The sequence below is a fragment of the Monodon monoceros genome, unplaced genomic scaffold, assembly GCF_005190385.1.
Source record: "Monodon monoceros isolate NGI ecotype Baffin Bay Population unplaced genomic scaffold, NGI_Narwhal_1 Super_Scaffold_21, whole genome shotgun sequence".
NCBI classification, from domain to species: Eukaryota; Metazoa; Chordata; class Mammalia; order Artiodactyla; family Monodontidae; genus Monodon; species Monodon monoceros.
Window position 1 is genome coordinate 89,569,488 of NW_021703778.1, and position 27,999 is coordinate 89,597,486.

The 27,999-nt window shown below is 41.3% G+C and overlaps 2 protein-coding genes across 9 annotated transcripts in view; both read right to left on the reverse strand.

Moving 5' to 3' along the window:
- The window catches only part of CAPN3 (calpain 3), a 48,456-nt gene extending 35,644 nt beyond the window's left edge, over nt 1–12,812 (reverse strand). For 3 of the 5 annotated variants that reach the window (XM_029237461.1, XM_029237464.1, XM_029237460.1), the window contains exon 1: nt 12,291–12,667. In XM_029237461.1, coding sequence (XP_029093294.1) covers nt 12,291–12,599 — 309 coding nt within the window. In that variant the 5' untranslated portion in view covers nt 12,600–12,667. Of the gene's footprint in view, nt 1–12,290 lie in introns of all 5 variants that reach the window. The other 2 variants (XM_029237459.1, XM_029237463.1) reach the window with 1 other exon arrangement.
- The window catches only part of GANC (glucosidase alpha, neutral C), a 96,104-nt gene that overhangs the window by 1,381 nt on the left and 66,724 nt on the right, over nt 1–27,999 (reverse strand). The window contains exons 23-24 of one of the 4 annotated variants that reach the window (XM_029237456.1): nt 23,456–23,559; nt 12,720–12,812 (exon numbers count right to left, since the gene is read on the reverse strand). The exons of 1 other annotated variant lie outside the window; for it this stretch is intronic. In XM_029237456.1, coding sequence (XP_029093289.1) covers nt 12,769–12,812; nt 23,456–23,559 — 148 coding nt within the window. In that variant the 3' untranslated portion in view covers nt 12,720–12,768. Of the gene's footprint in view, nt 1–12,719; nt 12,813–19,047; nt 22,859–23,455; nt 23,560–27,999 lie in introns of those variants that run through there. 2 more of the 4 variants (XM_029237455.1, XM_029237457.1) reach the window with 2 other exon arrangements.

The following is a 27,999-nucleotide window of genomic DNA, read 5'->3' on the forward strand; positions in this document are numbered from 1 at the left end:
CTGCGCCACCAGGAAAGCCCTCAACATAATTCTTGAGGTCAGTTTTTTTTAAGAAATTTATTTTTATTCAGTTTATACATGAACAAAGTTTTAAAAAGTCAAACAGAAGTTACCTAGAGGAATAGCAGTCTCTTGCCCTGCAAATTTCTCTCCTCAGAGACAGCCACTTTTAATTCTTTTAGCTCTTTCTTCTGGTATTTACCTCTATATTTCTAAATAATATGCTTATATTATTACTTTTTAATTTATTATTTTTAGAAAGTATCAATAGAATTCCTATTTGAGGGGATGAGATTTAGGTTTCTCACATTATGCTCTGCCCATCATCTTCCCAAAATACTTATGTCATAAATTTTAGAGAAATTAAAATTCATTATTTCCTTTAATATAATTAAATATTGTTTACTTCTTAACTAAGTAGTATGCTGTGTTACATTTCCTTTCTGTATAAATGTTTCTTTTCTCTTATTCTTTATAATTCTCTGATTTTTTAATGTATCCATCAGTGCTTTTCTTCAGCAGTAGTTTTTACAAATACTTAAATGCATAGATAACCTAGAGGTTCATTGCTCCCCAACCTAGGGCCTTCCTTTGCAGCACTTCTCCTTTGCAGCCCTTCTCCCCTACAGACCAGACCAGCAATCTTCCAGGTCTGGAGCAGTGGCCTGGGACTGACTGCCCTTCTCCTGGGTGGAAATCTGTTTCCTGGATTTTAACCCTTCTTTGGTTCACTCCTCGATTTTACTGGCACACAACTTGCAGTTTTCATAAGAATGGATGAGTGGGAGGTAAGTCACTTGAGTCCTTGCCCATCTATCTCTTTTCTATCTTTGCACTTGATTGAGAATTTGTCTAGGTGTTTTAGGTTGAAAATCAGTTTCTTTCAGAAGTTTTAAGGCATTGTCTCATTGCTCCTGGCATCTGGTGTTGAGAAGTGTGATGCAATTTTTATGAACATTCCTTTGTATGTGACCTGTCTTTTCCCTCTGAAAGCTTTTAGGGTTTTCTCCCTTCTCCCTCTCCCCAACAATCCCCCACCCCAATTCCAAAAGCCACATTTGTGTGTCTTGGTATGAGTTTATTTATTTTTAAAATTCTTTGTGCTGAGCCCTCAGTGACTCCTTTCAAGGTAGAGAATTTTGTCCCCAGTTCTGGGATATTCTTATATTATTTCTTTTACATTTCTCTCCCTTTCAATTATTTTTTCTCCCTTTCTTCCTTTCTCTCTTTCTTTTTTTCCTTTTCCTTGATTTTATATTTTAACCCTGTTATTGAAATGTTAGATTTTAGCTATCACAGTTTTTAAGCTTTTTATTATGAAAAATTTCAAACTTGCAGTAAAGTTTAAAGAATGGACACCCATATAGCTTACATCTACATTCAACAATTGTTAACATTTTGCCATCTTTGTTTTACCTATCTATATATGTATGTATAGATTTTATTATTTTTTTGCTGAACCATTTGAAAGAGTGTTGTTCGTACAATGACAGTTTACACCTAAATACTTAGGGATATACTTAGGATACACCAGGCATCTCCTAAAGACAAGAACACTCTCCTACTGACCATAATGCCATTATCACTAAGAAAATTAACTACTGCTCTCTAATATTATCCAAGATCCAAATCCCTGTGATAATTTTTTCAGTTGTTCCCCAAATGTCTTTTATAGATGCTTTTATTTTTTGAACCAGTATCCAATGAATGTTCACAATGAAATTTAATAATTCAATAATTGGATTAGGTGGTGTTAAAGTGGGAATTAGTGAATTGGAAGCTACTTCAGAAGAAATCACGTAGAATACCACACAGAGAATCAAAGATGGGAAATTTTTTTAAAAAAGAGGTTAAGATATATATGTGATAGAGCAAGATAAGGTCAGCATATATTTCATTGGAGTTCTAGAAGAAGATAACAGAAAATATGGGGAGAAATAATATTCTAAGAGATTTTCTACAATGGATTAATGACTCCAATCCTCAGATTCAAGATCCCAATGAATCCTAAGCAGGAAAGATATAAAGAAATACACGTTTAGACACAACAATGCAGAACACCATAGACAGAGAGGAGTTTGAAAGCAGTCAGAGAGAAAAGGCAGATGGCCTATTAAGGGATACCAAATAGAATGATTGCTGACTTCAACAACAATGTAATCCAGAGGACAGCACTGAGAATAAACCTAGGGCTGATTACTCAGGAAAAGTATTTTAGGAGTGACAGCAAATTTCACACAAATAAAAATTGAAACGCTTACTACAAACAGACCCCCACTAAAGGAACTTCTAAACAATGTACTTTAGGAAAAAGTAAAATTATTCTAGAAAGAAAAGTCTAAGACTCAGGAAGGATCAGTAAACAAAGAAATTGGCAAATGTGTGTAAATTTAAGCAAATATTGAAAAATTACAATATTTTCTAATTTTAAGGTTGAAAAATCAAGATAGAGATAAAATTCTGAACAACCATGGCATATTAGTTAGAAGAGTACTTAAAGTGCTCTATCTTCCTCATATTATTTATGAGAAAAATAATAGTATTGATATTTCAGGCTTCGTCAAGATAATATGTATGCTAACAATTTAAGGCAACCACTGAAAAGACAGAAACAATAACTTCCAAACTAGTAGAAAGAAAAAAAAAAAAAGAGAGAAAGCACTTTTAATCAATTAAGAGGACATAAAGAGGAAAACAGGAACATTTCAAAAGAAATACAAACAGAAAGGTTATGGTTAGGAAGATAGATAGAAATAAACCCAAAGTACATCAAAGCTCATAATCAATGTAAATAGACTAAAATCTCCAGTTAAAAGACAAAGGTTTTGGACTTCCCTGATGGTCCAGTGGTTAAGAATCCGCCTTCCAATGCAGGGGACGCGGGTTTGATCCCTGGTCGGGGAACTGAGATCCCACGTGCCGCAGGACAACTAAGCCCTCACACGCAACTGCTGAGCCCATGCACCACATCAGGACATAGAAATGTTGAAAGTAAAAGAATGAAAAAAATATATATCAAGCAAAAACTTGCCCCCAAAGTTGCTGTATCTACATTAATATCCAATATGATTGACTTTAGAGCAAAAAAAAAAAGGTTTTTAAAGAGATAAAATGGTTACTAAAAATTCCTAGAAGAATAAATATTACCACTGACTCAAGAAGAAAAACAATTTCAAATGATCCCATTATTATTGAAGAGGCTGTATTTTCATTAATAAATAAAATCTTCCTTTAAAGAAAACGCTGGCAAAATTCTACCAAATGTCTAAGAAGCATATAGCTTCCATCTTACACAGTCTCTTCACAGAATAGAAGAAAGAACATTCCCCACTCATTTTAGGAGGTTAATATAACCTTGATCCCAAAATGGGACAGCACCAGAAAGGGAAATATTAAGCCAATCTCACTAATGATCATATATGCAAAAACCTAAATAAAGGATTTGTAAGCCAAAATTCAGTGACATGTAAAAATGATAATACATTCTAAGTTTGTTTTATTCTAAGAATGCAAGGGGTCAATACCGGAAAACTCTATTAATGTAATTTTGTATATTAACTGTTTAAAGAAGGAAAATCACAATTTTCTCAATAAATGCAGAAAACGTATTAAAGTTCAACAACCATTTATGATTTTAAAAGAAACTCTTAGCAAAGCAGGAATAGAGGGGAACTTTCTTAACGATAAGTTGTTTCTACAAATCAATGTGTAGAAAATCTGTTCAACAGTGAAACATTAAGAATACTCCCTTTAAAACGGGAAACCTGAGGAAGATGCCTGCTATCTCCTTAGTTATTAACATTATGCTAGAGGGTCTCGCCAGTGCAATAAAACACGAATTAGGCTGCATAATGCACTGGGTAGCCCCATTATTATTTTCACGTGACCTAACTATTTATACAGAAACATAGACTCTATAGACAAATAACTTGGGATCAATAATCAAATTATTAGAATTACTAAGAGTTTAGTGGGAGTTCCCTGGCAGTCCAGTGGTTACTCGGACTCGGCACTTTCACTGCTGTGGCCCGGGTTCAATCCCTGGTATCCTGCAAGCCATGTGGCTCGGCCAAGAGAAAAAAAAAAAAAAGACTTATTGGCACAAGGTGTGTTAGCACAAAGATAGACACACACAATGGAACACAACAGAGAGCGCAGAAACAGAGCCACGCATTGATAGATATTTGATTTATTTAAAAAGTGTCATTGTAAAAGGGATTGTCTTTTTAATAAATTGTGCTGGAAACTTTGAATATCCATATGGAAAAACAACAAAATGTGATCCCTATCTTACATGCAAAAATCATTTCTAGATGTATTATAGATCCAAATATGAAGGCAGAAAAATAAAGTTTCTAAATGATAATAAAAAGGAATTACTTTGGTTTAGGAAAAACATTCTTAACAGAACACAAAAAGCACTAACTATAAAGGAAAAAATAAATTAAGAATTAATTTAGAACTTCTAATTAAGAGCTTTTAATTTAGAATTTTTTAAGTAAAACAATACCCTTGAAAGAGGGAAAAGTTTGGATTTCCCTGGCAGTCCAGTGGTTAAGACTCTGGGCTTCCAATGCAGGGGGCACGGGTTTGATCCCTGGTCAGGGAAATAAGATCCCACGTGCCACGTGATGTGGCCAAAAAATGGGAAAAAACGCACATCTAAACAATAAATGATTAGTATCCAGGATACATAAAGAATGCTTATAATTCAAGTTGAAAAAAACAAACGACTCAATAGAAAAATGAGCGAAAGACATTAACAGCTATTTCGTGGACAGCAAGATAAATAATCAAGAACTACATGAATTATGAAAAGATGCTCTTCTTTATTCATAATCAATGAAATGCATCTTCTCATACCTTTCTTGGCTATTTCTGTCTCTGCCCCTCCCATTCTCAGAGCTCTACTGCTGAGTTATTTCAGCTTGTTCCTCCCATGATGTCTAGGGTCCTGTCTCCATCACGACTTTCAGGAGGAGCTGCCGTCTTGCGGAATATAATGGGAGGCAGTCCTAAACGTTATCGATATTTATAGAATTGTCACACTTTCGCCAAAACTTATGCTTCCCCAGCCCCACTCCAGGATGGCACTGTGATGATTCTCTGCTGAGTAGAGAGGGGGCTGGCTCTCAACTGGGTACCTCATTTTGCCTTTCACTTACCGTCACCGCTATTAGCAATCGCGCTAAGCAAGTCATGTACGGTATCTCATTTAATCCTTACAACAACTCTATGAAAGTAGGAATTTTCATTTTCTTTTCACATGGGAGGAAACTGAGACCCAGAAATGGTCCGTAACTTGCCTGAGGTCACGTTGGTAAGAGGTGGAGTCGGGATTTGAATCCAGTTTCTTTGACTTGAAAGCCTGTGCACTTCGTCACCGTGTTATGCTCCTGTCCTCAGCTGCCTATCCTAATATTGCTACCTTACCTTGAGCACCTACTAGGATTTTATGGATACTCAGATACAGCCATATGATGAGAATATCACTATGTGCATTATAGAAGAGAAACTCGAAACTTGGAAAGTTTATGTGACTTGGTAGGGGCAGAGCCAAGGTTCAGACCAGGTCTGTTTGGTTCTAAATCCAGCTGTCTTAACCACTCTGCGCCATGCCCCCAATTCTTCCTTTTAGCGGCTAGCCCAGGGATCCCCACTGCTTTCTAAACTGTCTGACAGGTGATGACACTAAAACAGATTACAAGCAGACCTCCCAGCTGGTTCTACTGGAAAGATAATATCCCTGAGAGAAGCAGCTACACAGCGACTGGGCCCTAGGCCCAGAAGCAGAGGGCTCACTGCACACAGCATCGGTGTTTCTGTAGCTCTGCTCCCTCCCTCTCATCTCACACTGGAATGAAATAAATTTATTTTGTGCCAAACTAGGATTTCTTCTTTTTGGAATTGAGTAACTCAGGTCACGTGACCCCCTGCGGGGAAGTTACCCAGGGTGGGGTGTTAATTATAGAGGTGATGGGCATGTGGAAGAGGTCGTTAGAACAACAGACCTCTGGTGTCCCCACAGATGGTCAGAAAACTTTCAACTTCAGAGTGCTGATGTAAAGGCCAAGCACTGGGTCCCAGGAAGTCAGTAGGCAGCTGTCTACTACATTTCACTCCTTTTCTTTAACTCTAGTTCAGACTAAAAGGAACCAGCCTCCTTGAAGAAATGATTCATTCCAGATCTAGAGCAAGAAATGTACAAGATGAGCCTGAGACTTTTTGTTGTGGCCAGAAAACAAGGAAGCTATTGAAAATGAATGGGGTCATGTCAAATGATACAAGCAACTTGTAGGAGGCTCCCATTGTCTGAAGATGGGACAATTTGAACATCAAAAAGAATAATGACTGTAATAGATTAAACTATGTTGCAGTGTTTCCTACTGATCACACTGTTCATAGGGTATTATCTCAAGCTGTGATACCTAGGAGTAGAGAGAACATAGGAATACTGTTGATTCTCATTATTCATGGTAGTTACATTCTATAAAGTCACTGTGACTGTGAGTGCTCAATTAGTGAATATTGAGTCATTGCACCTGGAGGAAATACAGCATTAGATTCCCGGGTGTCTACCGTCAATACATAACCTTATTTTATGTGTGTTTCTGTTTAAAGACACCTTATTTAATATATATATTAATTCATTAACATTGAACTCACAGCACTATAGCTCATGCCTGAATGAAGCTTATCTAACACATGTATTTTCTCTCCAAGGCACATCACAGCCTTCTTGCACTTAGGAACACTAAATAGCACTTCAGCGCTACACGTTGGGGGACATCTTATTTATTTATTTATTTATTTATTTGCCCTCAGCCTGTTTGCTTCATTTTTTTTTTAAACATGTTTACTCTTCTTTTTTTTTTTAATTTTATTTTTGGCTGTGTTGGGTCTTTGCTGCTGTGCGTGGGCTTTCTCTAGTAGCGGCGAGCAGGGGCTACTCTTTGTTGCTGTGTGCAGGCTTCTCATTGCGGTGGCTTCTCTTGTTGTGGAGCACGGGCTCTAGGCATGCGGGCTTCAGTAGTGTGGCACGCGGCCTCAGTAGTTGTGGCCCAAGGGCTCTAGAGCGCAGGCTCAGTAGTTGTGGCATATGGACTCAGTTGTTCCGTGGCATGTGGGATCTTCCCGGACCAGGGCTTGAACCCGTGTCCCCTGCATTGGCAGGCAGATTCTTAACCATTGTGCCACCAGGGAAGTCTTCATCAGGGACATTTTAAACAGAGAAAAAACGTGGCACCAGACTATGAAAACGATACTTGGTTATAGTCTGAGAGCTGAAACTAAAAGGCAGAAGGTAACCGTGTCTGACTTCAGCTGGGAACATGCATGGAGGGAGACTCAAAATTTTCACTGCCCTACACATGTCAGCAAATGACCGAAGAGGCACCATGGATATTGATTTGGGGGTTACAAATAAATTTCAGTGAGTAGGTGAATTCACAAATACAGAATCCACAAGTCCTGAGGATCGACTGTATGTGGATCATAGCATTGACAACTCCAGGGTTGGAAAAATCACACCTATGGGGTAGAGTTGAGAAGTTTTATGACTATTTGATCTGAAGCAACTAAAGGAAGGATGGCATTATTCACGAATAAGGAGAATTAATATATAGAGGAAATCAGCTGACTCAATTTCACTGTCTGCTGGATCAGGGCCGGATATAATGTGCTAAAATTGTGGCCGGAAGAGTTCTGGCTAGAAATAAGGGTGAACTTTCAGACTGAGAAAGTACTAACTATAGGTTAATAAAGGAGATGGGGGCATCGTTTTCCCTTCAAAACCTTAACATCAGGAAAGAAGTCCATCTACCTGGAGTGGCAAAAAGTAGTAGTTCCCAAACATTTTTCAAGCCTATGATTTATAAGGAGTTTTTTTATAGCAGCTTTGATACTGCTTTATAATATATACTCTCTATTCCTGGTGCTCTTAGGGGGTATAATACACTCCTAAAAGATCTGATGGTGATTATTTAAACCTGAAGTTTGGATGAAACTGTTAAAGCAAGTGTCAGCTTCTCTTAAGCAGTATGCTTCCCAGGTGTTAGCTGAGGGCTCATGGTTCCTTGGAGATCCTGAATCCCCACATCATAGCCTCTGAGAGGTCAGACCCTCCTCCCTCCCACCACAGTTCGGCGGGTTCTGGGCAGCTTGCTTCTTTATGCTTCTGTCTTTCCCCACTCCTGTGCTTTCCACATTCTGACTTCCTGGTGTGCTGGCCCAGTTCGGCCTGTGTAAATCAAGATGCTAACTTCCGCCCTTTACTGAGAAAAGTTATATACTTGCCTCCGGCGTTTCACAAGTTCATTGGTAAAGAGGTCTTTGAGGGTCAGGTCAAGGGGAGGGATGACCCTCACCTGTGTGGTCTCCTGCCCTGTTGCTTCCCCCACCCCCCTTTGGTTTCTGTTCTAGCTCTCCTTTCTCTTGTAAGTAAATCAGCATTTTTTTTTCCTTTTTTTTTCCCCTAGAAAACAACCATGTCCAGCCCCCTTCCTATAACTACAAGAATCTTCCTACTTTTTCCTTATGTGTTTTCCTCTTGAAGAGAAAAGCTGACGATTCAGCCACGGTAAGGATTCACATATAAACACGTCTGGATAAATATGTATAAAATATCAAAGATAATTTTGTAGTGGTAACAAGACCTAACCTGAAGAATGTAGTGATTTATTTTATTTTTTAATTTTTGTCTGGTGTAACAGCTTGGGACAAGGGAGAAGTTAGCTCTGCCTGGATGCTGGGGACTTGGGAAGGGGTAGGAGACCAGGTCAGACAGAGAGCAGCAAAGCCCAGCTGGTGGGGTTGGAGTCAGGCTGCTAGGCAGCAGAGGAGAAAGAAATGGTTTGGGAAAAGGAGTAGGAAGGGGATGGCAGGACTGTGAGTTAAGGGGGAAAGGGGTCTTATTTGTCTATTCTCAAGGTACTTTTCCCCCCTCATATTTTAACATCCCTGAAATTGTGATGCATGTTATATTAGAAAGCCTCCTCCAATTGCATTCAGCTGGGTGGTGGTCGTGACCTTCCGTGGATACTCTCTGATAAGATCTTAGTACCAGCATCAAAATCTCCTAGACTTGTTGAAAGATGGTTCGTGATAAATTACAACTTGGGAAACTTACCTAAATTCTAGCCTTAAAAAGAGTGTAAATCAAGAGATTTCCAGGTATGGAAACTATAGGAAATAAAGTCACCTGTTCAGAATATAAAGGGGCTGCTGTCTGTCTGGGTAAGAGGTTTCCTCAGGTCTAGGTGTTGGCAGAGGGAGCTAGCTGACCCAAGGAGTGCAGGAGAGCAGGGCTGAGAGCCAGGTTAGACCAACCGGGGCAAAGCACAGTTGGATATGGGGTTGTAATAATAATAACAGGTAAGAGGGAAGGCATACACCAGAGGAATGTGGGTGAAGTTGGGACCCAGCTCCAAACTGGCAAAGGGTCAGGCTCTGAAAAGATGGAGCCATGGGGACAGGACCTGAGGGGAAGAGGCAGTTAGGCAGCCTATGGCTGGAGGCCCAGCCATTGCCGTTCAGTTATAAAGCACTGGATCTGGAGATAAAGGAAAGATGGTAAATTCCCCCAGCCCCCAAGAACCAGTGGAAACAAAGCTGAGCAGAAAGTGGCTCAGGGAAAATGCAGAGTCTCAGCTATCAGCCCCAGGAGCTTAGACGGCAGAGGAGGAAGGGAAAACAGATTTCCTAGGGAAAGAGCTGACGGGATAAATTGGGGGTGGCTGTCCATCAATGATGCAGTTTTGACCTCAACTCAGCTGTGAATGGGAGGCCCAAATAGGTTATAACCTCTCCTGGCAGAGCCAAGAGACACTGAGGCTGTATCCATCAAGTGCAGTTTAACCTGAAGCTGACTTAACCTGGTTCCCAAATAGGTGGACTCCTGCTTCTCTGGGGTCCAGGTTAGGGTGGGGCTGGAATGAGATGGAATTTCCTGAAAGGTGACTCTGCCAGAGACAGGGGAGGCTCAGGAACACATTGCCAGTATCTGTTGTTGGTGGCCTTAGTGAGCTGAGCTGACTCAGAGGGTTAGCACTGCACAGAATCTTCTATGCAGAATCCTTGCACAGAATCCTTGTGCCCTGCACCACAAGAGGATGTGAGTCAACTTGCCTATGGAGGGGCCCTCGCCGGGAAGGGCAGAGGCACCAAGAAGGGAGATGCTGCCTCCCAAGGGAGAATTCCCTCGTGGGCTTCTGGGTCTCCGTGGAGCGATCTGGGGGTCCTGCATTCCCAAGGGAAGGAGGGTACCAGATGCACAAGGCCTTGCAGCTGGCCCGTGTCCCATCCCTCCAAAAGCAAAAGGGATCTAGGTTGCCCCTGATTTTAAGAGTGATTGCAGGAGAGTATGGAGAGATAACCTGGAATGCACAAGGCAAAGGCAGATGGGGAAAATGGGAGCATTTGCTCACCGCCTTATTCCAGAGGCTGTCATAGCCGATAACTGAGTGAGCAGCCAAGTTCCCCGACCCAGTGTGATTCCCCCTTTATGTGGTCACCTTCACCCTCGAATGATGCACTCACATTTCACAATCAAACACACATTTTGTATTTGATGGGGATGACTGGAATGGCCCAAAAGGACAGGCAGTTTCCTGCCCACGAGGGGATGGTTCATACGCGTATCCTCTTGTTCAGGTGGACCGATTCACTTAGATCAGGCACGAGATACTCAAACACATTGCTTTGAGTAGTATCTTGACTGGTCTAAAGGCTGTGTATGAGAAGACTTAGAACAACAGAGCAGCTGAATGTGTAGGGGTCCAGGAGAGAGGGTGACGGAGAGATGGACAGGGAGGCCGGGGCTGGCTGGAGAAGGGCCTATAGCCCAGGTAAGGAGTTTGGACTTATCTGAAAACATGGGGGGAGGGGAGAACAGTGTCACTGAAGATATTTCATCAGGGATGCGACGTGTCCCAGTTCTCTCGCAGTAGGGCAGTGACTGGGTTGGAGAATGAAGTTCTTTCCAGTCCTCCCTTCCAAACTGAGGGCCCTCAGGACAGTCACGGGCCTGAGCATAGAGCCGGCAGGCGAGGAAAGGGGCCCTTGTGGAACACACAGGGTGAGGACCGGGTTGTTGGATATTTAACCTGGATATTTCATCTCAGGTTAAAAGGAAACACATGGCTTGGGACTTCCCTGGTGGTCCAGTGGTTAGGACTCTGCGCTTTCACTGCCAAGTGTCCGGGTCCAATCCCTGGTCAGGGAACTAAGATCCCACAAGCTGCACTGGCCAAAACAAAACAAAAGAAACACATGGCTCATGAATAGCACTGGGCCTCAGTTTAACCTGATGAAGCTCACGAATAGCACTGGGGCTCGGATGAAATGGTTTCCTCAGGAGGGTTTCTCTCCCTGGCCTGGGTTAGCTCTCCTTTGCCTTCTGAAGCGCCCTGAACATTGTCTCCTGAAACTCATCACTCTTGTTCAAAGCCTGTCTTGCCTTCAGGACTCTAGGCTCCAGGAGAGCAGGAAGTTTTGTTTTCCTTATTACGCTGTCTCCTCAGTTGCTTGCCTGGTTTCTGGCTCTAGAAGATGTTCAATAAAGATTTCTTGAATTAAGGACAAGAGTCATGCTGGAGGTGTGATCAGAGCAGGGAGCCGGGGGAATGTGACTTTCCTCACTTTCCTTTCCTGACTATTCCTGGAATAGTCACTAAAAGAAACAGTGTTTTAATCCAGGCTGTCATGCGTGCCCTGGATGTACTTCACTCTGGTGTGCCTTTATCTCCTCATTTGTGAGGTGAGGTAGATGGACTCAAATGATTGCAAGGGATTCTCCTTCTAATCCTAACATTTTGTGCATGAAAAAGTAGTCTTTGCTGCCACTCTCCTCTTTCCAGGGTTCTTTCCATTTCAGAGAGACGTGGCTACTGGCAAACTTAAAAGCACATCATGATTTTAGCCCTTCAGTAAGAAAGTGAAGGAATCTTATAAAGATGCAAGATACTTAAACAGGAGGGTAGATCTGGACTACTCTCCAGGTCGGAATTTTGGAACTTGTTTGGAAATTCCAGTTTGGAATTTGTTCTGGGAAAGGGTGAATTAAACTGACTTCCAATGGCTTTCATAAAGAGCAAGATTTTTTTTTTGAGAGAGAGAGAGAGCAGAGAGCAAGAATCAGCCCTGCCTCACCTGAGGACAGAGCCCTGCAGAGCTACCGCCAGGATCCTTCGCCCAGTGCCCCATGCACCACAGAGCTGTGCTGTGGGGAGGTGCGGAGTGGGAGGACTTCTCTGAGGGAAAAAAACCCAAGCTGCAACCACTCAGCTACTCACCGGAGGTCTCTTCCAGATGAACTGGATGGGGAACTTCTGGCTATAAAAGAGAGAGGTCTCGTCCGGTGGGAACTCAGGATCCACATAAAGAACCTGCTTTTCTAGACATTTCTTGTGAAGCTGCTCAAATGTCTTCTCTTTCACCCCGATGATGGGAAAATTGCGGCTGATGATGGCCGAGTAGATGCCACTTGGGTTTCCGCCGCCGGCCTCGGTGCCCTTGCCCTGGGCTACCTGGGGGATTGGCCCCGGAGACCTGGGCTCAGCCCCTGTCCGTGGGGCCACAGATGCGCTAATGACGGTCAGCATGACAGGCAACTTTGGAAGGAACAAGTTTTTAAAGACAACAAGATTCAGCTACCTTTAAGGAAAGGAAGCAACTGCAAAGAGGAAGTCGTAGTGATTCTGTCATTGGAGAGAAAAATGTCCGCATCCACTTCGAAGTGTAAAGCCCATCAGAAGGTCGTCCAGCTTGTGTTCACGTCAAAAACTGAGCTGTGATCCAGAAGCCATCCAGTTTTCCTGAGGAAGGAGTAAGGATTTCTGTAGCAGTTTTTACTTAGGGGGCTCCTACCAGCAGCATACATGCCAGAGGGAGAGAAAGAAAGTGAGGGTTGTGTTTCAGTGGCCCAAAGAAGCCTGAGCCAGGAAAACCAAAAATAGACATGAAGAAAGATCATGAGTATGAGAGCAAGAGAGAGGCTAGCAGTGTAGCTAGACTGCATTCTCGAGAGAGAGAAGGACCTGGCCAGGGATGTTCCTGTGTTGCCATTGAGTTCTGGTGTTGTCAGGAAATGAAAGGGGAATATTTGAGCAAATTGAACACTGAAACTTAGCAAAGAATGGCAGATACATTATTGAACTGGCAGTTATCCAGACTATCAAGCTATTAGCCACCAAATTAATGGAAAACAATATTGAAAAAAGCTTGCAAGGGTGAATGTGAGATACTGAATTCTAGGAGAATGTTCTAGGCATTTTTGAGAACATGATTTTTACTTTTTAAAATTCTAGGATATCAGAATATTATTCAACTGGATTTGGCATCTCTTCTAGAATGTTCTGATGTCAGCGTTCAGTGAAACTGTCTGGGTGGAAAATGCCACTCAGCAGAGTCCTCAGTTGAGAAAATCCCTGTCTCTTCTTGCCCACTTGACCTAGCTATCCCTTGTCTCTCCCCACCCCCAAGATAAACAATGGGACCAAATCTTCTACAAAAAGTGCACCTGAGTACAGATTATTCGGGCGTGCTACATTAGGCATCTGAGTCAGAAGTTGGAATTGGATACTGAGCCAGGTTGGCCGTCAAGTCCTGGCATATCATACCCAAACAGTTGGCTTCAGGGCTCTTAGATGAGACCACAAGTGGCTCTGGGGAAGGAAGTTGCCTGCCTGGCCTCTGCCTTGTCTTCTACTCACGGTAGCTGCTACCCAGGCTGTCAGGAGATGGCCATATACCAAGTGTGGCTGAGTGAAGGCTAGTCCCAGACTGCAGCTCTGCCTGTTCCCATGTGCCCATCTCATCAGCCCAAGGCTAGAGGCTATGAGAGAAGGTAGGAAGTGACAGCTGAAATAGGGAGTCCCGCCAGGCTCGTGATCCCTGGGGTTGCAGCTTTGAGGAACCATCAGCTTATTGCCCCATCCCTCTAAGGAAATGCCCAAGGATCTTTATTACTACTCTTGGAGAGGCAGAATAGAGAAGGGCAGCATCTGAAGCTGACTGCCTAGGTTCAAAGTCTAGGCCTGCTGCCCATTGGCTGTGCCTGTGTAGCTTTAGGTAAGTTACTTCTTCCTTTCTTCCTATGTCTCAGTTTTCTCACCTATAAAATGGGTATAATGATAGTCATTCTGTTATTGAGTTGTTGTAAAAACTAAACAAATTGTGTACATTTAAAATAGTGGCAGGATTGTCTTAAGCACATAATAAATGTTAGAGATGAACCGAAGTTAATATTATTTTGGGTTATATCAGGTTGAATGACAGTTACTCATTGGCACAAATCAGCCTTTCACCTTATGAGCATTTGTTGACCATCTTCCATGTGAACAGTGCATCTGCCCAGGACCATGTGGTCACAGAGTCTCCAATCAGAGGCGTGCCTATCTGCCTGCACTAAAAGAGCCTCTAAAAAGACTGACTTCCACCATCAAACTCACTAATGGAATGGAAAACAAAGGGGGGCAGTTTCCTTCTCCCGCCATAATATGTGCCATCATATGTTTGAGTCCCAGCTCTATACCACCTTGAAATTCACAGCACCAACCCACATTTTATTGTTTCTCTTTATTGAGCTTCCTGTTTGCCACAGGACTATAAGCTCTGTGAAGGTGGGAACTGGGTCCCCACTGCACCGTAAGGGTTAAGCACATAGAAGGTTCTTAATAAATATGTGTTGTATATCTGTTGAATGACGTTTCCCTACGTGAGAAGAAATTTCTTCCACTTCTTATTGCTTTGCCAATGCAATCAAAGTATCTTGGCTGATCTGCCTCCGGGGGAGGAGCTGTCTCTGGCCCCCACACAGCTGACCTTCTTTTCCTCAGCTGTCTAAGCTAGCTCCGTCCTTGGTAATGAAGATGGGTGTGTGATGGAGATCAGCCTCTTGTCATAGCACAATGGGAATACTGTATCAAACACACAGTGTGCAAGGTGCTATTCATTTTGCTCTACCAATTGTTGTGAATAAAACCCCCTGTCAGATTAGCAGGTCCACACTCAAGGTTTATTCAGCCGCGCAGCTGTAGAAGCTCATGCTATCAGCGAGAAATCCAATCCGAGCCCACAGACAAAGGTAGATGATGAGCATGTGAACAGCTGCGCGTTTTCAAGTCCCAGAGCCTCTTCAAGGATAAAGAACTCATTTTTATAACATAGTTCAGCTAAGGTCAGGCAGCATCTGCAGCTGGAATGGCTTCTGTTGCACCAAGGCAGTTAATGATTGCGTATCACTGTCTTCCATCAACATTTCTTTGATTCAACACTGTTGGGATTAATGCATTCGCTTATAATTAGAACACCTACCACTCATTAAGTGCCTACTGTGAGCTAGCCACTTCACATAGTTGTAAAAACTTTCTTTTTTTTTTGGCGACACTGCGCAGCATGTGGGATCTTAGTTCCCCCACCAGGGATCAAACCCGTGCCCCCTGCATTGAAAGTGCGGGGTTTTAACCACTGTACCACCAGGAAAGTCCCCTAAAAACTTTTAAAGTACTTTTAAACATACAAAAGCATTGCAAAGATAGCACAGATTTCCCGAATACCCTTCAACAGCCTCCCTTAATGTTTACACCTTACATAACCATGGTACAATGATCAAAAGTCAGAAATGAATGTGGGTAAGATACCACTAACTGAACTACAAGACATATTTTGATTTCTTCAGTGTTTCCGCTAGTGCTTTTTTCCCCCTTCTGTTACAGAATTTGATCTGCACTGCATTTAATTGTCATATCTCCTTAGTGTCCTCCAATCTCTGACAGTTCCACAGTCTCTGTCTCTCTTGAACTTGGCACTTTTGAAGAGTACTTGTCAGATATGTTGTAGAATGTCCCTGACTTGAGTTTGTCTGATGTTTTTCACATGATTAGACTGAGATTATGGTTTGGGGGATGAATATCACAGAGGTTATGCACCCTTCTCATCAAATCAGATCTGGGGGTACATGACATTGATGTATTTTATTACTGGTGATATCAACCTTGAGTACTTGGCTAAGGTGGCATCTACCAGGTTTCTCCAAAGTAAAGTTACTATTTTTTTCCTTTCCATACACATGGAATACTTTTAATCTGTACACAACCCTGCACGTTTGATTAATCCCATTTTCCAGCTGAGAAAACTTGAGATATCTGCTCTATTTTTACAGTTAAGTCATGGGAAACTCACAGAATTTTAGAGCTTATCTCTTTTCTTGAACAAAAGAGGAAACCAAAGCCTAGAGAGATTAAATGACATGGTCAAGGTCATTCTGCCAGTTCACTACAGAACCAAACTAGACCCCAGGTCTCCTGATATCCAGTGAAGGAATAAATGCATGACTAAGACTCCAGTAATGTGCATTAGGCATAAGATCTCTGGATCCTTGCATATAAATAGTCAGGGCTTCCCTTCCCCTAGCTCTGATGGGAGTGAAATCTAACACCATCAGCCGTGCTGAAAACAACAGTCAAGAAGCAGCTGTCTGATTCTGGTTGGCCTTGCTGTGGCACTGCAGTCTTTAGCTGGTCATAAGACAGGCAGATCTGATATCGGATGCCAATGTCTCCTTTATTTCTGCTAGAATGTGAGCTATATGGCCCCCGTTGTCTGCGGTTAATATGGTAATCTGTTTCCAGTGGAGTTGCTGATGGCTTTCTATCCCCTGGACTGAGAAGTTATTTTAGTCTAGAGTGCCACTCCCCCCCACCCCCACCCGCGGAATTATGCTGGGCATTCAGAGAGTTTGGTAGATGGAAATCTTAAAAGCAGAGTGGAATGCTCGATATTGTCATAGGAGTTCCATGACTAAGAAGGCTTTTAGGTAAGATGGTCAGTTATGAGCTAAAACCCGTTAAACTCCAAATATTTATGTGTTTTGACTGTGTTTCTGCTGCCTATCACTATGATACACTGATACTGAAAAGGATGTGAAAAAGTGAAGGAATTCTGCACGCAGACCAAACTCTAGAACTGCTGTCTTCCCTAGGGCTACAACAATCTGATAGGCCGGTATTAGTTAACCAGGATGTAAGGCTCAGCACAACTTTAAGGCAAACTCACGGTGACGAGCTGTGCTTTCCACTCTAGGGAGCCTTTAGGAGAATGGCCCAATCTGGGACTGGCCCTGGTCATGTTGATGAGTGGGACCAGGACCCTAGAATTCACTTAGTTCTGAAAGTGAGTTGTACCCCAGAACATAAATAGTCCTATAGGTACATTTAAATGAAAACAGCCAGGACTTCCCTGGTGGTCCAGTGGCTAAGAGTCCGTGCTCCCAATGCAGGGGACCTGGGTTCGATCCCTGGTCAGGGAACTATATCCCGCATGCTGCAACTAAGACCCGGTGCAGCCAAGTAAATAAATAAATATTGAAAAAAAAAAAAAAAGAAAGAAACTAGGCCTCTAGGGCAGGGAATGTTTTGGGACCTGGTCAAACTGGAATCTACATCCTGGGATCACTTCTGTCAGGAACTGACCACCCCAGGTCCACTATAGCCAGGATCCGCAGGATGATTTAGACCTGGGAAAAGAAGGAAGGTGACAAAACTGGCCTTCCAAATGCATGAAGGACTTTCCCTGACCACTATACAGGGCATCTGCCCTAAATAAATGCCTGCCATAAACATGTATTCCATTCTATTTCTTAGTGTGAATACCCTCCTGAAAGCTCCATGGTCAGCTCCTGCAGTCAGACAGGACCTCTGTGGGGAAGCACATATAGAAGCACGTACAGCGCTGCCATAGTGTGGGTGGTGTGAGGTCAGGGGCTGCTGGCCTAGTGCTCCGAGGGTGGTATTTGTGTTCCCTGAAGTAGGGGGCTTGGTTTGGCCCGGCATTTCTCCGGTGAAGAACAGCTGATCTGATGATTCTGAAGAGGTCTGCTGCATCAGAAATAAAGGTGTTTTCTTGTACTGGAGTTCATTATTTTTATTTTTATTAGAAAAAATTTTAATTGAAGTATAGTTGATTTACAATGTTGTGTTAGTTTCAGGTGTACAGCAAAGTGATTCAGATATACATATACTTTTCCAGATTCTTTCCCATTATAGGTTTTTACAAGATACTGAATATAGTTTCCTGTGCTATACAGTAGGTGCTTGTTGTTTATCTATTTTACATATAGTAATGTGTATCTGTTAATCCCAGACTCCTAATTTACCTCTCCCCCACTTTCCCCTTTGGTAACCATAAGTTTGTTTTCCATGTCTGTAAGTCTGTTTCTGTTTTGTAAATTCATTTGTATCATTTTTTTTTTAGATTCCACATATAAGCGATGTCGTATGATATTTGTCTTTCTCGGTATGACTTACTTCACTTAGTAAGATAATCTCTAGGTCCATCCATTTGCTGCAAGTGGCATTATTTCATTCTTTAAAAAATTTTTTTATTTATATATTTTTAAATATTTATTTTGGCTGTGTCGGGTCTTACTTGCGGCATGCAGGATCTTTGTTACAGCATGTGCACTCTTTAGTTGCAGCATGAATGTGGGATCTAGTTCACCGACCAGGGATTGAACCCAGGCCCCTTGCATTGGGAGCAAGTGAGTCTTACCCACTGGACCACCAGGGAAGTCCCATTATTTCATTCTTTTTATGGCTGAGTAATATTCCATTGTATGTGTATACCACATCTTTTACCCATTCATCTGTTGATTGACACTTAGGTTACTTCCATGTCTTGGCTATTGTGAATAGTGCTGCTATGAACATAGGGGTGCATGTATCTTTTTGAATTACAGTCTTCCCTGGATATATGCCCAGGAGTGGGATTGCAAGATCATATGGTAATTCCATTTTTAGTTTTTTTAAGAAACCTCCATACTGTTCTACATAGTGGCTTGGAGTTCATTCTTAACTCCATTTGTTTCATCCTATTTTACATGCTACAGCTTATAAGCCTTTACAACAATAGAAAGCAAACATTTTAAAGCTATTAGATACTAGGAAGATATGGCCCAGCATCTTTGTTTTTAAAACTTTTTGTTTTGAAATAGTTTAAAACTTAACAGGAAAGTTGAAAATATAGTGTAAGGAATTCCTGTATACCCTTCATGCAGATTCTTCAGTTATAACATTTTAATACATTTTGTCAATTTTCTCTGTCTCTTTTCCTCATACATACATAAATTATTTTCTGAGCCATTTGAGAGTAAGTCAGAGCTATGCTACTTTAATACTTCCGTATGTATTTCCTAAAAATAAGGAAATTCTTCTATGTAATCATAGTACAATTCTCAAAATTAGGAAAATTACCATGTAATCAAAAGATCCTATTCAAGTTTTGCCAACTGTCCCAGTAATGTCCCTTATAGTTCCAGGATGGAACCCAGGATCATACATTTGTTGTCATGTCTCTTTAGTCCCCCTTTAATCTGGAACAGTTCCTCAGACCTGTTTTTCATGGCCTTCACATTTTGAGCAGTATAGGATGTGCCTCAATTCTGTTTTTTTTTAAAAAATATTAATTAATTAATTTGGCTGCGCCAAGTCTTAGTTACGGCACACGGGATCTTCGTTGCGGTGTGTGAACTCTTAGTTGCAGCATGTGGGATCTAGTTCCCCGACCAGGGATCAAACCCAGGCCCCCTGCATTGGGAGCGTGGAGTCTCAGTCACTGGACCATCAGGGAAGTCCCCAGCTTTGGTCTGTTTATTATAAACTTACATAAATGAAATCACTCAGTAAACATTTTATCAAACACATACTTCTATGTTGATATATATACATTGTTATTTTAATGGTTGCATAATATTCTACTGTATGAAAGGGCTATATTTAACCAATCCCCTGATAAAGGACATTTAGTTTATTTCTAGTTTTCCATAGTATAATCCACATTACAATTAGTAGCTCTGAGCAATTTATCTGGTTTATCTGAAGTGGAATTTCTGGGTTAAAGCAAATTTAAAATTTTGATGCTATTGCCAGATTGCCATCCAGAAAGATTATACTTAGCATAATTCCACCAATGATGCACGAAAATGCCTATTCCCCACACCAGCATTAGCACTGGACATTTTCATTTTAATCTTGGCCAATCATGGACACCCCCATTTCTCTGAATATTAACAATGCTGAGCATATTTCATGCTTATTTTGCCTATTTCAATTTCTTTTATGAATTACCTTTGCCCATATTTCTTTTGAGCAGTTTCTAACGTTTAAACTGATTTGTCAACTCATTCCTTGGCATTTAAGTCTTAAAGGAAAGACACATTATATATTCATTTTAGAGCTTTGTTTGAATCTTTGTTAAAATGATTCTAAGTTCTTACATAAAATCCAGTTTCCTGAGAAAACATATCGAGAATTAGCCACAACAAGGTAACTCAACACTGTAGGCCAACTCGGCCCCGCTTAGCTCTCTGGTCCTGAGCTTCAGATATAGGAGGGGGGTAAAGTGTGAGAAGCAATAAGAGCAGATAACATTTAAGAACACCCAGGATGTATTTCTCTCCATTCAATGTATCTAGTTAAACCTTTCAGGATAGTTCTGGGTCAAGACAGAGCAGTTCCTCACTAACCTACTCTAAAGTTCTTATTTCATTCCTTCCTCCAAAAATATTTTAAATGGATGAATAATAGACACATAATAAATGTTGAACTGAAGATAGGTCTTAATTATTCAGCCTTAAGTGCTGTTAAAAACCATCATTTATATTAGGTAAGAGCATTCAGTTTTCAGTTTAAGTCTTACTGTGTAGCTTGGCAAGGGAAACTTGAAGCTGGGAAATCGGACTTCAGCTAATGGAGGCTTCTTCCTTTCTCCTTAATTGCAAAACTTACAGAAATAGGAGCAAAGAATCTATATGTGTCTATGTGCGCTTATATATGGTGCAAAGCTCAAATCTCAACTGATACAATCAAATGTGTCCATGAGGAAATGTGTAATGTTTACTATATCTGGAGGGAAGAGTTCTAGGTCAGAAGAGTAAATTAGAAACAAATACATTCAATTCTCAATTTTAAATAAATCAAATCCATCAGTCAACCAATTACAGCCAACCATTACTAAAAGCCAAGTATAATCGTGCTCTGGCAGATATAAGACAAATATAACATGATCTTGAAGAACATACAATCTAGTAAGGGAACAAGACAGACAAACCTGAAACACTGAGGCACCATCCCTGAGAATGCTAAGCAGAATGCATATTATAAGTGGGGCAGCATTTCAGAGAAGGGCAAAATCACTGCTCATAGTAAAGGGGAGTTGAGGGTGTTAGGGTAGTTAGAAAGGCTCTGTGGGGAAGTGGGATTTGAGTTGGGCCTGGATGGATGGTAGGATTTGCATAGGTGGAGGGCAGACTGTGGATATTGGGACCCAGGGAACAGAGGCATAGAGGTGGCAGTTGGCAAGCTGCTGAGTGGAAGAAGCCTGATAAGCAAATGTGCATGTTGAGCAGTGCTGAGGACATGTGACTGCCCCAGCAGATGCTGCGGCCGCAGGGCGTCCCTGGGGAGCATCCTGGGGAACTGGCATGGTGTAGTGTTCTAGCCCACGCCACACTGTACTAGAGTCTGAGGCAAAAGTAAAACGCAGTACTATCGATCCTGTCCTTATTTAAAATTTTGATATTTTGTTCATCATGGATTTTTTTTTGCTGTTAATTTTGTCTTTTTTTTTTTTTTTTTTGTGGTACGTGGGCCTCTCACTGTTGTGGCCTCTCCCGTTGCACAGCACAGGCTCCGGACGCGCAGGCTCAGCGGCCATGGCTCACGGGCCCAGCCGCTCCGCGGCATGTGGGATCTTCCCAGACCAGGGCATGAACCCACGTCCCCTGCGTCGGCAGGCGGACTCTCAACCACTGCTCCACCAGGGAAGCCCTGCTGTTAATTTTGATTTTTAAAAGTATTGCATTAAAATATTATTTATTTTGATTACTGTGATTTGGGGCATCCCCTTAAATTTTGTGCCCCAGGCAAGTGCCTTACTTGCCTCCCCCTCATCCCGGCCCTGTGTTCTATTTCTGAAGTTTGAGGGTGGGGACATGGGTAATTATTTTATTATTTTAAATTATAGCTTACTCATATTACAAATAAGCTTTGGTTAGTGGACAGTATTTAATAAAAAAATTAATATAAAGAAATTAGAATTTTTAGGAGATTAATTTGGAACTTTGGACCCCAAAAAACATGACAGGGAAAAGAGCCCTTTGTGTTCCTGAGTCAGTCTCTAGGGTAGAGTAACTCCCTGTTGCTGCAGTGAATACACTCCAAGCAGAAAAGGTTTTGTCCAGGTCTAAGTGGGTAAAAGATAACTGGGGTGGGGGGGCACCAGAAGCTGCTGTCCACTTGGAGATAGGCCTTGAGCAGCTCAGCTGCTGGAGCCCGAGTGGCTCTGCCACATGGACTGAGACAAGCTTCCACAAGGTGGGTGGGCTTGGCCCACTTCTCACATAAAACAAACCCATCCAGCTGTGCTCAAAGAGAAACTGCCCACTGGGCCAGAGTGCATACCACAGGTCATGGCCCAAGGAGTAATGCGAGATCTGTGAACGCTATAAATGTCTCTGGGCCACTTGCATGTAGGAGGAGAGGGCGTGTGTGACACAAAGAGTATTATTAGCACATCTAAAAATGTAACATCTGAAAAATCTGAAAGCTATTGTTCGTTAGGAAACTGGTGACTTATGAAAGATGACTTTGAGCCAGAGAAGTCAATAGCATGCAGCACAAATCGCAAAAAAAGGCCCGTGGAAAGGCAGAAAGGTGCAGCTGCTCCCATCACTTGTCACCAGGTGCACTGCTCTGTCACTGGATTTGGACCTTCCAGTCAGCACCAATGTTCAGTGAGAACTTCTCCAGGTTCAGGGTGGATGTTTTGGCACAATATGTAAAAGCCACAGGCTGAGCTTTACCATCTAGATATCAAAATTGTAAAAGGGAAAGTTTGATGAACATCTAGGAGAGAAATTTTGAATTTAAAATGTTTCTGACTCTGTTATAAAACCTTATGCCCCATATAGGAGAATCCAAATTAATAGTACTTGTACCCATGGACTTCCATGAAATTTTAAAACATGAAACACTCCACTGTTTTGAGTGCAAGACTGATTGAAAACAAACTAAGGAACAAAGTGATTTGTCCAACAAATTCAGTAGGTAAAAAAGGATATATCCTATCCCATGTCCTTTAAGAAACTCCATAAACTCCATGAGCAGGATTCCCCAGGACTTCAGATATCTACAGTTTAAAAAAAATATTCAGAGAACCTACAATATTATTTCAAGTCCCAAATAATTTCCTTTAGGAAAATATTAACTGCTTACAACGAGCAGAAAGACCAGTTGATGAAGAGAAGCAGAATGGCCTCACGCCCTCTAGATACTAGTATATTTGACTCCTGCCAGAAAGAGCAGAGTCCACTTGGCTAAGGACATTTTGTCAGTTTTAGACTAATCATCTCTTCACTGCAGATACTTCTATGTTTACAAAAACAAATGGCCTGTTTCCTCACCAGGTGAGTGGCTGGTCACAGAAGATGGATGCTTCTTGAGGCCTAGGACCAAAATCTGCTCCACCACACACTTGCTGGGATAATGACCCCTCTTGTCAGCACAACTGGAATAGATATAACAAATGGCATTAGGAGAAGGAGAGGAATAGGGGTTTGGACTGGTTACCAGGTCACCATCCCGAGCCTTGTGAGTTCCCCTCCCATCTTTCTCTGTGGAGGCATGAAACATATAGTGGTCACATTTACTAGGATGAAGAGATGGAAAAAGATGACCCAATGTGCCGAGGACAAGCTAACCAGTAGTCTCCCTCTAACAAGCCATTTGGAGAGGCATCACTTAAGGATACTGAAGTCCCAAATGTCACTTGGATGCTACAATCAAATTGTAAGAAATCAGATACTTTATGAATGGCTGAAGAGATGAATAAATTGGATTAATGGGAATTTTTACTGAATTCTTTTTTATTTTTCAGAGAGGGAAGGAAAGGAAGACAGAGACAATAAGGAAGGGATGTTCATGAAGTGGTTGAAAAATACTCCTGGGGGGCTCCAGGCCAAGATGGCAACATAAAAGCCCTCTGAATTTCCCTCCTTCCACAGATGCACTGAATATAAAGCTACACATGGAGCAATTCCCTTTGAGAGAAATCCGGAAACTAGCTGAGTGACTCCTATACATTGGGTGACTGAGAAAATACCCACATCAAAACAAGTAGGAGGGACTTTCCTGGTGGTCCAGTGGGTAAGACTCCATGCTCCCAATGCAGGTGGCCCAGGATCGATCCCTGGCCAGGGAACTAGATCCCACATGCATGCTGCAACTAAGAAGTCGGAATGCCACAACTAAGACCCGGCACAGCCAAAATAAGCGATAAATAAATAAAAATAAGTTAAAAACAAAAAAACCAAAACAAGCAAACAAACAAAACAAGTAGGAGAGCAGAAGCAAGAAGAACTACAATTCTGCAGCCTGTGGAACGAAAACCGCATTCACAGAAAGATAGACAAAAATGAAAAGGCAGAGGACTATGTACCAGATGAAGGAACAAGATAAAACCCCAGAAAACCAGCTACATGAAGTGGAGATAGGCAACCTTCCAGAAAAAGAATTCAGAATAATGATAGTGAAGATGATCCAGGACCTCGGAAAAAGAATGGAGGCAAAGATCGAGAAGATGCAAGAAATGTTTAACAAAGGCCTAGAAGAATTAAAGAACAAACACCTAGAAAAATTAAAGAACAAACAAACAGAGATGAACAATACAATAACTGAAATGAAAAATACACTAGAAAGAATCAATAGCAGAATAACTGAGGCCAAAGAACAGGTAAGTGACCTGGAAGACAGAATGGTGGAATTCACTGCCATGGAACAGAATAAAGAAAAAAGAATGAAAAGAAATGAAGACAGCCTAAGAGACCTCTGGGACAACATTAAATGCACCAACATTTGCATTATAGTGGACCCAGAAGGAGAAGAGAAAGGACCTGAGAAATTATTTGAAGAGATTATAGTCGAAAACTTCCCTAACATGGGAAAGGAAACAGCCACCCAAGTCCAGGAAGTGCAGAGAATCCCAGGCAGGATAAACCCAAGGAGAAACACTCCAAGACACATAGTAATCAAATTGACAAAAGTTAAAGACAAAGAAAAGTTATTAAAAGCAACAAGGGAAAAACGACAAATAACATACAAGGGGACTCCCATAAGGTTAACAACTGATTTCCCAGCAGAAACTCTACATGCCAGAAGGGAGTGGCATGATATATTTAAAGTGATGAAAGGGAATAAACTACAACCAAGATTATTCTACCCGGCAAGGATCTCATTCAGATTCAACAGAGAAATCAAAAGATTTACAGAAAAGCAAAAGCTAAGAGAATTCAGCACCACCAAACCAGCTTTACAACAAATGCTAAAGGAACTTCTCTAGGCAGGAAACACAAATGCTAAAGGAACTTTACAACAATAAATGTGAAAGGAACAAATGCTAAAGGAACTTCTTCTCTAAGTGGGAAACACAAGAGAAGAAAAGGACCTACAAAAACAAACCCAAAACAATTAAGAAAATTGTAATAGGAATATACATATCGGTAATTACCTTAAATGTGAATGGATTAAAGGCTCCAACCAAAAGACACAGGCTTGCTGAATGGATACAAAAACAAGACCCATATATATGCTGTCTACAAGAGACCAACTTCAGACCTAGGGATACATACAGACTGAAAGTGAAGGGATGGAAAAAGATATTCCATGCAAATGGAAATCAAAAGAAAGCTGGAGTAGCAATACTCATATCAGATAAAATAGACTTTAAAATAATGTTACAAGAGACAAGGAAGGACACTACATAATGATCAAGGGATCAATCCAAGAAGAAGATATAGGAATTATAAATATATATGCACCCAACACAGGAGTACCTCAGTACATAAGGCAGATGCTAATAGCTGTAAAAGAGGAAATCGACAGTAACACAATAATAGTGGGGGACTTTTAACACCTCACTTACCCAATGGACATACCATCCAGATGGAAAATTAATAAGGAAACCCAAGCTTTAAATGACACAATAGACCAGATACATTTAATTGATATTTATAGGACATTCCGTCCAAAAACAGATTACACTTTCTTCTCAAGTGCACACAGAACATTCTCCAGGATAGATCACATCTTGGGTCACAAATCAAGCATTAAATTTAAGAAAATTGAAATCATATCAGGCATCTTTGACAACCACAATGCTATGAGATTAGAAGTTAATACAGGGAAAAAAATGTAAAAAACACAAACACATGGAGGCTAAACAACACGTTACTAAATAACCAAGAGATCTCTGAAAAAATCAAACAGGAAATCAAAAAATACCTAGAGACAAATGACAATGAAAACACGATGATCCAAAACCTATGGGATGGAGCAAAAGCAGTTCTAAGAGGGAAGTTTATAGCAATACAATCCTACCTCAAGAAACAAGAAAAATCTCAAATAAACAATATAACCTTACACCTATAGGAACTAGAGAAAGAAAAACAAACAAAACCCAAAGTTAGTCTAAGGAAAAAAATCATAAAGATCAGAGAAGAAATAAATGAAATAGAAACAAAACAGTAGCAAAGATCAATAAAACTAAAAGCTGGTTCTTTGAGAGATAAAATTGATAAACCTTTAGCCAGACTCATCAAGAAAAGGAGGGAGAGGACTCAAATCAATAAAATTAGAAATGAAAAAGGAGAAGTTACAATGGACACTGCAGAAATACAAAGCATCATAAAAGACTACTACAAGCAACTCTATGCCAATAAAATGGAAAACCTGGAAGAAATGGACAAATTCTTAGAAAGGTATAACCTACCAAGACTGAACCGGAAAGAAATAGAAAATATGAACAGACCAATCACAAGTAATGAAATTGAAACTGTGATTAAAACTCTTCCAACAAACAAAAGTCCAGGACCAGATGGCTTCACAGGTGAATTCTACCAAACATTTAGAGAAGAGCTAACACCCATCCTTCTCAAACTCTTCCAAAAAACTGCAGAGGAAGGAATACTCCCAAACTCATTCTACGAGGCCACCGTCACCCTGATACCAAAACCAGACAGAGATACTACAAAAAAATAAAATTACAGACGAATATCACTGATGAATATAGATGCAAAAATCCTCAAGAAAATACTAGCAAACAGAATCCAACAACACATTAAAAGGATCATACACCATGATGAAGTGGGATTTATTCCAGGGATGCAAGGATTCTTCAATATATGCAAATCAATCGATGTGATACACCATATTCACAAACTGAAGAATAAAAACCATATGATCATCTCAATAGATGGAGAAAAAGCTTTTGACAAAATTCAACACCCATTTTTAATAAAAACTCTCCAGAAAGTTGGCATAGAGGGAAGCTACCTCAACATAAGAAAGGCCATCTATGAAAAAAAAAAAAAAAAAGTAGGAAAGGCTGAGACACACTCTCCATATAACCCCCACCCCTGGCATAGTCCCATAAAATTGGGAAGGAATCCCCAACTCCTGGCTTCTCCAGGAAGAGAGAAGGGTTTGGACCACAGTTCTAGTGTCCCTCCTTTCAAGGCTCCCACCTGAGGGATGGCCCTAAAATCACCTAGCTCTGATAGCCAAGAGGCTTAATGATAGCAAATAAAGAAGTAGTTGTTAATAGGCAGTGTGGCTATCCCCCCAGGGCTCAGTGCAGAGGGAGCAGGCAAAAACATCCATCTCACAGGTTCTCCCTGGAAGGGATTTGACTGCATACTTTCCCAGCTACTGCCTGAGTGTTCTAATCAGCCTGCAACTAGGTGCTGACTAAAATCTGCCCCTTTGGGACACGGATGGGTCTCAGCACATCCTCAACAACCGTGAGTCACTAAGAACAAAGATGGCAGCTTGGATAATCACAAAGGTGTGAGAAACAACAAGGAGCTCAGGCCCAGCTGATCGACGAGGTTCATCTCCTACATGAGACCAGTCTGTCAAGACTGGAAGAGGTGGCTGTCTTATCTAATGTGAG